Source organism: Vitis riparia, chromosome 6 (genome assembly GCF_004353265.1).
Source record: "Vitis riparia cultivar Riparia Gloire de Montpellier isolate 1030 chromosome 6, EGFV_Vit.rip_1.0, whole genome shotgun sequence".
Classification (NCBI taxonomy): Eukaryota; Viridiplantae; Streptophyta; class Magnoliopsida; order Vitales; family Vitaceae; genus Vitis; species Vitis riparia.
In genome coordinates this window covers 6,854,425-6,866,814 of record NC_048436.1, presented here as the reverse complement: position 1 = coordinate 6,866,814, position 12,390 = coordinate 6,854,425, and the positions used below count along the sequence as shown (strand labels likewise).

The 12,390-nt window shown below is 35.1% G+C and overlaps 1 protein-coding gene across 2 annotated transcripts in view; it reads right to left on the bottom strand.

The window, feature by feature from the left end:
* Positions 1-11,929, bottom strand: part of LOC117916354 (protein DGS1, mitochondrial) — a 51,259-nt gene extending 39,330 nt beyond the window's left edge. The window contains exon 1 of one of the 2 annotated variants that reach the window (XM_034832309.1): positions 11,647-11,929. In XM_034832309.1, coding sequence (XP_034688200.1) covers positions 11,647-11,867 — 221 coding nt within the window. In that variant the 5' untranslated portion in view covers positions 11,868-11,929. The remainder of the gene's footprint in view (positions 1-11,646) is intronic. The other variant, XM_034832308.1, reaches the window with a different exon arrangement.
* Positions 11,930-12,390: the final 461 nt, after the last annotated feature.

Genomic DNA, 12,390 nt, shown 5'->3' with positions numbered 1-12,390 from the left:
AATCGACATGAAGAATGTTTTTCTAAATGGAGGGCTAGAGGAGGAGGTCTTCATGGACCTACCATCGGGTTTTGAATGCATTCTTGGAGCCTGAAAAGTATGTAAATTAAAAAAGTCTCTCTACAGAGTGAAACAATCACCTAGAACATGGTTAGATCGATTCACCAATGTTGTCAAAAGGTGTGGATATCGACAAAGTCAAGCAGATAAATGTTGTTCTACAAGCACCCAAATATGGGTAAGATAGCCATACTCATTGTATATGTGGATGACATTATCCTTACTAGTGATGATGGAGGGGAACTACAGGTCTTAAAGAAGTTCCTTGCAAGAGAATTTGAAATTAAAGACCTTGGACCCCTTCAATACTTTTTAAGCATGGAGTTTGCAAGGTCTAAGAAGGGAATATTTGTGTCACAAAGAAAGTATGTACTTACATTACTTGATGAGACTGGTTTACCTGGTTGCAAACCAATAAAAACCCCATTGCTGCCCAATCTTAGGCCACAACTAGCAAGTGCAGATAAGGTGGTGAATCGAGAGAAGTTTCAAAGGTTAGTTAGTAGACTCATTTATCTATATCTTACCCAACCGGACATAGCATTTACAGTGAGTGTAGTAAGTCAATTTTATGCACTCACCAGGGGAAGAAAATTCTGAAGCAGCCTACCGAATTCTCAAGTATTTAAAAGGGAAACCTAGAAAGGGTTTACTGTTAGAGAATCATGGCCACTCGCAAATCAAAGCTTACACTGATGATGATTAGGCAAGAAGCATAAAAGATTGACAGTCCACATCGAGCTATTGTACATTTATTGGAGGCAACCTAGTGACTTGAAGAAGCAAGAAGCAAACAATGGTAGCTAGAAGGAGTGTGGAGGCTGAATTTAGAGTTGCAGCTCATGGGATTTGCATACTTTTATGGCTGAAAAAGTTACTTTAAGACCTCAATTTGACAAGTCCTATGTGTATGAAGCTCTATTGTGACAATAAAGCAACAATCAATATAGCACATAATCCAATGCAATATGATAGAACCAAACACATAGAAGTTAACTGACACTATCAAAGAGAAATTAAATTATGGACTGATTTGCATGCTTTTTTATTCCCACAGTTGAGCAATTGATGGATGTTTTTATTAAGGGGCTACACAAGGGGCAGATCAATAGCATAAATAGCAAGCTAGGTATGAAAGACATTTTCGAGCCATCTTGAGGGGGAGTGTGGAAAGATTGATTTAGATTCACTGCTGAAAACTAGGAGATTCACTGCTGAAAATTAGGAAGCATTATCCATATTTAGAATATTTTATTCTTTGAATTTGAATTTGAATTATTTCTTGTAAATAGCTTATTCCCTTAAATAGATTTAGAGTATTGTATTCATTAATATGATTGTAGATCCTATGTACACTGCAGCAATGAGAATCAGAAATTCATTCTCAATTCATCTTTGTGTTCAGCATGTTTATGGACGGCAATTTAGTGCAATGGAGGAGAAAGAAACAACCAACAGTTGCAAGGTCAAGTGAAAAGGCTGAATTCTGATCCATGGTTTTAGGAATTTGAGAGCTCCTACGGCTAAAATCTCTTCTAAAGAAACTAAAAGTAGAGGACAATAATCTTATGAAGCTCTATTGTGATAACAAAGCTGTTATTAGCATAGCTCACAACTTTATAACACATGGTAGAACAAAGCATGTTGAGGTAAACCAACATTTAATCAAGAAAAAGATAGGAGGTGGATGGATCTGCACACCATTTGTTCCCTCAAGAAATCAACTAGTTTATGTGCTAACTAAAGGATTGTTTAAACAGCAATTTCAAGTTTTGATAAGCAAGATGGAAATTATGGACATCACTAAACTAGCTTGAAGGGGAGTGTTGGGAGACTATCATACTCGGATTCTTCAATTTCACCCAATGTACCCTGTGTCAACATGACATGACATAGGTGTGGGTATAAAATCCTTGTCGAACACTCCTATTTTACTTTGGGTGTGGCTGTTTGATTTTTTTCATTGATATTCTTTCATTCTTTCAACTGTCGTAGTACAAATTACAGTACAGAAAACTAAAAATTAGCTAAAAAGTGAATTTTTGTAAGAATATTTAGGGATAAGAGAAAAATGAGAGCTTTTAAAAAGGATATCTTCACTTTCAAGTTATTTTTAATTGATTTTTATTTTATTAAGCCGTATCACAATACTTGTGCCCATATTTTGGATCCCTTTTAATCGAGTTCCTGTATCCTAAAATCTAGGTTGTGAAGGATCAGACACTTACACATACCCGCATTCAACACTTGTACCCAAACCCATGCAACATAGTTAAGAAATCTTATCTAAATGATGCTAGCATACAGTGTATGCAAAAACTGGACAGCTAGCAATCTCCTATTTTAACTAGGCTAATTAATTTCCTAATTTAGGTCGATTTCTGAGCTATATAATATTTGTGAACTTTTTTCCTTTCTAGTATTCTTTCATAGCAAATTTCTAGCCTAGAGTATAGCTAATCTCTTGTATATATTCAATCATGTATTATGCACCTTTGTAATACAATGATAAAAAAATTTCAATCCAAAATTCACTACAAACTTTCTGAAAGACCAAAAATCTTTACCTCCATAGACAACCTGAATGAAGCAAGTTCAAAGAGAACTCTTCATACGATGCCACTTTGATCTCTAAACACAATCCTAAAACCTAACAGCTATAATAGGTTGCCAAAATAGATAACATCAAAGTTTTATCTTTAGTGAACCAAATCAAGGAGACCTACACTCGACTAGATCCTCCACAACCAGCCTCATTTAAAATGCCACATTAATCCCTAAATACAACCTAATACCTAGCTATAATAGGTTGCAAAAATAGAAACCATCAAAGTTTTATCTTTAGTGAACCAAATGAAGGAGGCCTTCACTCAACTCACACCTCCACAACCAACCTTGTACAATTACAAACAAGGCTCTAATCAACCATGATCATGCTTAGAAAAGTGTCTATGAAGGCACACACCATAGAGATCCAAAGAGAACATAGAAAATATCATGCTTTGCAAAGTGTCTATGAAGGGACCCACAACAAAGATCCAAAGAGAACATAGAAAATATACATCCCATAAAGCCTCCTAAAACCTCAACCTATCTTAAACAGTTATGGCAATCTCACAACCTATATCACTCAAATTATTGTAAGGATAGCCAAGCAAACAAAGCTCAATCTCAAGCATGTCCTCCAAAGCCTCCAAAAGCAATGGGCATCACATCAACCACACCTCAGAACAAAACCAAACCATTCTTGTCAGTGCAAATAATTTGTGTCAAAGGCCTAACATAATGAAGGAAGAGATGATCCACAGATTCCCTGCTGCCTAAACATATAACTTATTGCTTGAGGCTGAGAACCTTTCCAAGTTTCATCAACAGTAACATATGTTAACCTTTTCATCTGCCACTAGCTAAGCCAAAGCTTTGACTTCTAGTGGTACTCTAGCTTGCCATATAAAATTAGTTAGGAGACAATAATAAGGTACTTTAACTTGGAAAGAATTTGATAATTCACAATTCCTAGAGGTCAAAGACCATACCTTCTTATTAGGAAAGCAAGGTGATAAGTGGACATCATGTGAAGATCATGAAAGTATAGAAAGATCATCGACTTTCTGATGAATTAAATTTTGGCAAAATTAAAGTTTCTCAACATGGACAGATGAATGGTTAAGGATGGAACAAGTAAGAAATAAGTCAATAATGGTCCATACTTAACCATGAATCTAGCAACACTAACAATGATCCTTAATAGGTGCCCTTTTCTGACTTACTTTGAGGTCAGATATATGCTCAAAAATGAATTAAATAAGCCTTACATTACTAAGTCCTTTGCTCTAGCCCTAAAGAAAAAAATCAAGTCAATGGCAAATTGTGAGTGAGACGAGACACCCTTATAGCGATCTTCCCACCAGGAAACTTTCTAAAAGACCATTCTCTTCTGCACTAGTCATCATTCTACTCAAGGTTTTTGTTGCTATTCTATACAGAGAAGGGGTTATTTTAACCCTCCAGAAGCTTTAAACCATCCATTTTCTATCCATTTACTAAAATAGCAAATTGCAATGACAATAAACAATCTTAAATCCAAGTCTACCACCTAAGACGGAAGCCTGCTGATTGAAGTAGGGTTTAGAAAACCTCAGTCTTGATTGCCTTCTCAAAGTCGATTTTGGAGATAGACCCTTCACACCCAGAACATACTTTCTCATCAGACATTGCATTAGCAACTAGCATCACATCCAAAATGTCTCCCCTTGATGGAAGCTCTCTTTGGGACAAAAAATTCTCATGCAACATTGAACAAACAAGTTTAGATAGCATCTTGGCTATCATTTTGGGGTTTTTTTTTTTTTGTTATATGGGAAAACAAGATAATTTTATTGACAATGCCAAAGAAATAGCCCACCAAAGTAAATGAATATAAAGGACACCAAAAGGAAAGAAAGAACACAAAAAACAACTCTCTCCCTCAACAAGAATCTAACTAGTCTACAAAATCAATTAAAAAGTATTGAGTCTTCTTCCATATACAATCTACCCATCCACATTAAAAGATTACTAAGGAATGTGTATTTTAGCATTTGATTATATTGCTCCCCATTTTCGAATGATCATTCATTCTTTTCCTTCTAAATTGTCTAAAAAATGCACAAAGAAGTGATCTTCCAAACTTTATTAGGCTTTCTTCCCACAAAAGACATGTACCAACCTAAAAGAGTCACTCTAACTATGAAAGCTAGCACCCAACTACGCTGAGCAAAGAGAAGAGCAATTCCAAATTACGTCCATTAAAAAAGGAATCGTTCTCCTTGACTCCAAACATACTAGAATGATTTGACTAAACCTCGATTCCATCCAAACCACTCTATCCTTGTTTTCCCTATTCATCAAATTTTGTTGCCATCTTGAAAAATAAAATGCTTCTAAATTATCCAACTCCCATCATATAAATGTCTATAGAAACAAGGACTCCAATAACACCCCACACCTCACTGGTCCCATAAATCCATCACCCAAGCCTCTTTTGTTAAGGTTATGATACACAATAAGTGAAGTAAAACACACAAACAATTATTCTTACACCACCTAACCTTCTAAAGCTGTATCCTCTTCCCATTATCCACCATAAAAATGTTCTACCATTGAAAAGATCACATCCCTTCATGATAGCTTCCGATAAACTAACCTCATACCCATATTTCACTTTATAGGAACACCAAACCACTTCTTCCTCCTTCCCATCTGCAACCTATTCCATAGCACTCCTTTAGATGCGTAACTCCATCTCTACTTTCCAAGGAGAGACTTATTAAGGAAAGAAAGGAATCTAATGCCCAAGTCCCCCAACCCTTATGCATGCGGACAATTGATCACTTCATTAAATATCGCTTTTCACCAAAGCCCTACCTCCCAAAAGGAAGTTTCTTTGAATCTTCTTGAGCCAAATCTAACCTTCCTAGGAATGCTCACAAGTATATAAAATATATTGGCAAGTTGAATAAGGTGCTTCTAATCAAAGTAAGATGACTCCTTATCAAAGTGTATTGTCTTTTCTACATTGATAGTCTTTTATAAAACCTTTCTTTGACCCCATCTCAAGCCAACAATGACTTAAAGGGAATGGAGTTATCAGTTTGTAAAGGTTGGTTGTCAGGCTAATGGGTCTAAAATTTGACGCACACTTGCCATTGGTGCTTCTTAGGAACCAAGCTATGAAGGGACAGGAGTTAAAAATTCCTCTTCTTTTGCATACCATCTCCCACTCTTGCTTTCCGTGTGGTGAGTAATGACACAATTAAAAATCTGAAAAATGCTATAGCAAAGGGACCTGGAGACTAATACATGTATCCCCGGGGACCCACGAATTTCAACCCTTTTTGTAAATGGGTTTCTTGTCAACAGTAGAAACCATTAAATGATGCTTACACCTAGTCAATTAGAGATATTATATGCGCAATGATACATGTCGACTAAGTTTATTACAACTTAACCATATCTTAAGATACAAGATATACTAAATATGAAAAAGATGTGTATGAAATGTCTATTTTAACTGTACTTCATATTTCTTAAGAAAAATCGGGTTCATACTTTTTTTTCTCCAAAGTTTCAACAAAGTTATCTGTTGAATATAATGTATTTATAGTGTATAACCTTTCCTTGTTAATATAGGATACATGTATGGTAGTTAGGACTCCTAGCCTTGTATATATATATATATTTCTCAATTGTAAGTAGATCATTACATTAATGAGAATTAAGGTCTTTCTTCTTTCTCTCTCTCTCAACATGGTATCAGAGCCAAGGAAGAAAACCTAATTCTTTCCTGTTTCTATGCCTCCTCGACCACTTCAGGTTTATCATCGTCGCCCTCGTGTCGTTGCTCCTCTCCCTTTTGCTGAGGCACCTGCTGACTCACTTCCTATCCCTTCGGCTTCACCTACCCCGGCTCTGCCTTCTCCTAATGACTTACCCATTGCTGTTCGGAAAGGTACTCGCTCTACTCGTAATCCTCATCCTATTTACAATTTTTTGAGTTATCATCGATTATCTTCACCCTATTCTGCTTTTGTTTCTGCTATATCCTCTGTTTCTCTTCCAAAGAGCACCCATGAAGCTCTTTCCCATCCAGGCTGGCGACAGGCAATGGTGGATGAAATGGCTGCTCTGCACTCTAATGGCACTTGGGATCTTGTTGTTTTACCCTCGGGTAAATCTACCGTTGGCTGTCGTTGGGTCTACGCAGTTAAGGTTGGTCCTGATGGTCAGGTTGATCGCCTTAAGGCCCGCTTAGTTGCTAAAGGCTATACTCAGGTTTATGGTTCTGATTATGGTGACACATTCTCTCCGGTTGCCAAGATTGCTTCTGTCCGTCTGCTTCTCTCCATGGCTGCCATGTGTTCTTGGCCTCTTTATCAATTGGATATTAAAAATGCCTTCCTTCATGGTGATCTTGCCGAGGAAGTTTATATGGAGCAACCTCCTGGTTTTGTTGCTCAGGGGGAGTCTGGTTTAGTATGCAGGTTACGCCGTTCTCTATATGGCTTGAAACAATCTCCTCGAGCATGGTTTGGCCGTTTTAGTTCTGTTGTTCAAGAGTTTGGCATGCTTCGCAGTACAGCAGACCATTCAGTTTTCTATCATCATAACTCTTTGGGGTAGTGTATTTATCTGGTTGTTTATGTGGACGACATCGTCATTACAGGCAGTGATCAGGATGGTATTCAAAAACTAAAGCAACACCTTTTTACCCACTTTCAGACCAAAGACTTGGGGAAACTCAAGTATTTCTTGGGAATTGAGATAGCTCAATCCAGTTCTGCTGTGGTCCTTTCCCAAAGGAAGTATGCTTTAGACATCCTGGAAGAAACCGGTATGTTAGACTGTAAACCGGTAGACACACCTATGGATCCGAATGTCAAACTTGTACCAGGACAGGGAGAGCCTTTAGGAGACCCCGGGAGATATCGACGGCTCGTAGGTAAATTGAACTATCTCACCATTAATCGTCCAGACATTTCTTTTCCTGTGAGTGTTGTTAGTCAATTCCTACAGTCACCATGTGATAGCCATTGGGATGCTGTAATCCGCATTCTTCGATATATCAAAAGTACACCATGCCAAGGTGTGTTGTACGAGAACAGAGGTCATACTCAGGTTGTTGGTTACACAGATGCAGATTGGGCTGGCTCACCCACAGATAGACGTTCCACTTCAGGGTACTGTGTTTTTATTGGAGGTAATCTAATATCTTGGAAGAGTAAGAAACAAGATGTAGTGGCCAGATCTAGTGCTGAAGCCGAGTATCGAGCTATGGCTTTGGCAACATGTGAACTCATATGGTTGAGACATCTTCTTCGAGAGTTGAGATTTGGAAAGGATGAACAGATGAAACTCATATGTGATAACCAGGCCGCATTACATATTGCATCCAATCCAGTCTTTCATGAAAGGACCAAACATATTGAAGTTGACTGTCATTTCATTAGAGAGAAGATCGCATCAGGATATGTTGCTACAAGTTTTGTTAATTCAAATGATCAACTAGCTGACATCTTCACTAAATCTCTCAGAGGTCCTAGGATTAAATATATTTGTAACAAGCTTGGTGCATATGACGTATATGCTCCAGCTTGAGGGGAGTGTTGAATATAATGTATTTATAGTGTATAACCTTTCCTTGTTAATATAGGATACATGTATGGTAGTTAGGACTCCTAGCCTTGTATATATATATATTTCTCAATTGTAAGTAGATCATTACATTAATGAGAATTAAGGTCTTTCTTCTTTCTCTCTCTCTCAACATTATCTACAAAAAGAATACCAAAAGTTTATATAAAGTGAATAAGACGAGGAAACTTTTGAAACTAATGGATAATAGGGGTAGTGATTCACTTTGCTTTGAAATTAATGCTAGAAATGATTGGGTTCACACTTTTTTTTCTCTAAAGTTTCAACAAAGTTGTCTACAAAAAGAATACCAAAAGTTTATATAAAGTGAATAAGACAAGGAAACTTTTGAAACTAATGGATAATAGGGGCAGTGATTCACTTTGCTTTGAAATTAATGCTAGAAATGATGCTACTGCAGTTCATACAGTTTTAGTGCAAAAAAATTTTGTTCGTAAAGCATTGCTTAAAAAATTATTATGGTTGTAGTTAAAATTTACTTGTGAAGCATTTTAAAACTCTCTTTTCCACTTTGTTTTACCACACCTATAAAATGTCCCTCACCCTAGGACCCTCAAAAGTTAGAAACTGCTTCTATATATTTGCACTAGAGGAAGCCTAATTAAGACAACCCTCACAAGTTAGAAACTGCTTCCATATATTTGCACTAGAGGAAGCCTAATTAACATACTTTTATTATCTAAAATATGTAGAGAACTTTCCATTGAAAGAGGATGAACTTGGAACCTAAAAGAAGTACCAAAACATTAAGATAATTAATCTATCATTGCATATACAAGTATAACGTAGACTGTCCAACTGAATAACTTTGGAATGCACTTTGGAAGGGCAAATCAAGCAGACAAGAAAAGGCATAGGAGGGTGTTAGGTTATTTAGTTATGTTGACAATTTTGTTTCATTCATCCTAGTTTAGAACTTTACATGTTTTCCTGAGATTTACACTGCCTATGAAGACTCAAAGTTATGAAATAGTCAACCTAGGATTATACAAGTAAGTATGGTTGAGTTAATTGAGAATAATGAACTTAAAAGGCATAGAGTCGACTTCTATAGAAATCGTTAATAAAATAATTTAGAAACAAATTTTAATTGAAAATTATATAAAGGAAAACCGATGACGGAAATTAAGATTTTAATAGGAGCATCAAGCGCTTGATGGGTTAGCTCAAGCACTCAAGGAACCTAAAATAGCGCCCAAGCACTTGATGGAAAATTTCTGGTTTCATTTCACTTTGGCAGAATTTCCAATTTTCCCAAGTTTCCTAAACTTGGTAATTTTTCTTTTTATGCCTCATGTTGTGCAATTTTGCTCTTTATGCCCCTAAATTTTACATTGTCTCTCTTTGCACTTAACCTGACACTCTTGAAAAGAAAATTCGATGTTAATTGAGTTCGTGGTGGTAGAATTGCATCCCCTCGAGGAGTTGAGGAGTCCATTAAGAAGTGTAGAGGTACTATTGTAAGTCTTAGGGAGTAGCAACTACCAAGTAATCTATTTACCTATTTCTTGAAACTTAGTGAATTTTAGGTCTACAGTCTCTAATCCTATGATTTTTACATCTGTAATGTCTTGAGAAGGCTTGTGAGTAGTTTTCCTCACAAATCACATGTCACATTGTTTGATTGAATGTTCTTAGCTTCTACTGGTTAACTATATCCTAACCTGAAAAATAAAAATCAAATTTTTGGGTCAATATTTAAGGACTACCTACTCAAACCCACCCCTCCCCCTTTTTTCCACATGGTTCCACAATATAAGATATTAAACTTAGTTGTAGATAGCTTTATTTTACATAATGGATTGCTCATATTTGCCACATTGTTTTTCTTTCAAATTGGAAGATTTTTGGCATAAAGTTTGCTTCTGTGGCTTACTTTTGATAGCATGTCTTTTTGATAAATTTCTTGTTTATTCTTGTCAAGCTTGGGTGGTAATTTATTTTTAGGTCCCTTGAAGTAATTCTAGCATAATGTAATGCTTTGAGTTAAGGTTGCTATTTAGTGGGTGTTTAGTAAAACTTAAAACTTATTACTTAATGACTAAGTTGATTTTAAGTTAAAAACTTGTTACTTATTTTTTTACCTTGATATTCAGGTTGTTTGGTAAAGTTAACTTAAATTTTATTCTTTTTTTTTTTTTTACACCAAATTGACATATTTACCCTCATTATTTTTAACTAATATTTTTATTTTCACCACTCTTAAACAATAAATTTATTTGTTAATTTTTCACATTTAAAATATTCTAGATATATAAGATCAGTACGAAAATATTTATTATAAAAGATGAGTTGTATGTAGAGTCATAATTATAAAATATATTCTTCCTAGGTGTACATTTGACAGTGTTTCAATTCAAAGTGCATTTAGTATAAGTATTTTCTTTAGAACCATTTTTGGTAGAATCACCTATCAAGAGCTTCTTTAGGAAGCATTATAAGTGAATTTTCAATTTTTTAAAAGTGTTCTCTAAATTTTATCAAATGTTTAATTTTTCTTCAAAAATGCTTTTTATACTAGAAGTGCTTTCTAGAAGCACTACCAAACAGAATGTAGATAATGGTAATGAGGTAAAAGATATTTTAGATTAAAAATAAGTTAATTATTTTGACTTAATGCTTAAAGTTATTTTTTAATTTTAAGTGGTGATATTAAGTTATTTTATCATGCTTAATCTACTTAATGACTTCAATTAAGTCAGTTAATCATGTCAAATCATTAATATGATTTACCAAACACGCTCTTTATCTCAAGAACTTCACATGCACAATTTTATACACATAGAGGAACACAAATAGACAGTAGAAGGGGATTTTAGCAATAGTAAGATATATAAGGGTGATTCCACCATGATTGTATTGAATATCCATCACCAAAACGTGTTGATTTTAAATTATAGGCCCGCTTGAAATGATACATAACTGATCAAATGTACATTGCATTATCGGATCCCAATTTCTATTAAAAATAAAAGACAACAACACACACACGAGACCCAGTACCTAGGTTAGACACTAAAGATAGCTCCAATTCTTACCATCTAGTTCAATTTACTATGGAATTACTTATTTAATATTATAATAGCCGAATGCATCCAAGAAACCCAACAAATTTGAATGTGAAATTGAAATACAAACATCTTGCTTGGTTCTCAGATTGAAATACAAACATCTTGCTTGGTTCTCAGCTAACACCAAATAGGCGTCTGTTTAGAATCTGAGAACATCATTTTTGTTTCCTGAGATTCCGAACATAGGTCCATAAGTTTTCTTTCGCGACATTTTCTCGGCAACCAAACGTTAAAAACAGAAGCCACGAAAAAAAAAAACATTTATCTATCCATCTATCTACCTATCTATCTATCTATATATATATATATGAAGAGCACTCACACAGAAGTGTCGAGGGAATGGGAAGGGAGCGGAAGAGGGAGGCTTGGCCTGCGTCGACGGGATCTTGTGCGAATGGCTTGTAGATAGAGGCTTGAAATTTTGCCCAGAAAGTTGGAATGCGAAAAGGGAAGAATATTGATGATGCGGTTCCAGAGCTTGTTGGAGTAGAGAGAGATTAGGGTTTTCACGTCCATGGATCCCCTCTCAGCTGGAACCTCCATGATCTTGCTTCACCCTTTCGATTTGGCTGTGTCGGAACTCTAAATTTTTCAGTCCTTTGACGATCGGTGCCGTTAATCACCTTGTGCACTCGTATAATTACATTACTGCCCTTTCACCTTTTAACTTGTTTCATGCGATAAATAATGGCAGCAGGTCGGCTTTCATTGGGTAATTAGTAATTACGTAACATGTTCTATTTTATTAATTAAATAAATAAATATTAAGAAAAATCATCTATAAATTACATGTAGATCGCTCTATCATCTCTCTCATTTTAATATCTGAGTGTTACATTTATTTCACTTTTTAAATTTTTTTTCTAAAAATATTTTAATATCTTTCTTTTTATTAAATAAAATTTTGAAAAAAGAAAGCACAATAGCATATTAATAGACTTTTAGTTATATCATTTTTTTCTTAATTTTTATATTTTATAATTGAATAAGTTAAAATTTAAGAAAAAAACAAATATTTTTTATAATTTAATTTTTTTTTTTAGTTTTATTTTTAATTTTATTATTA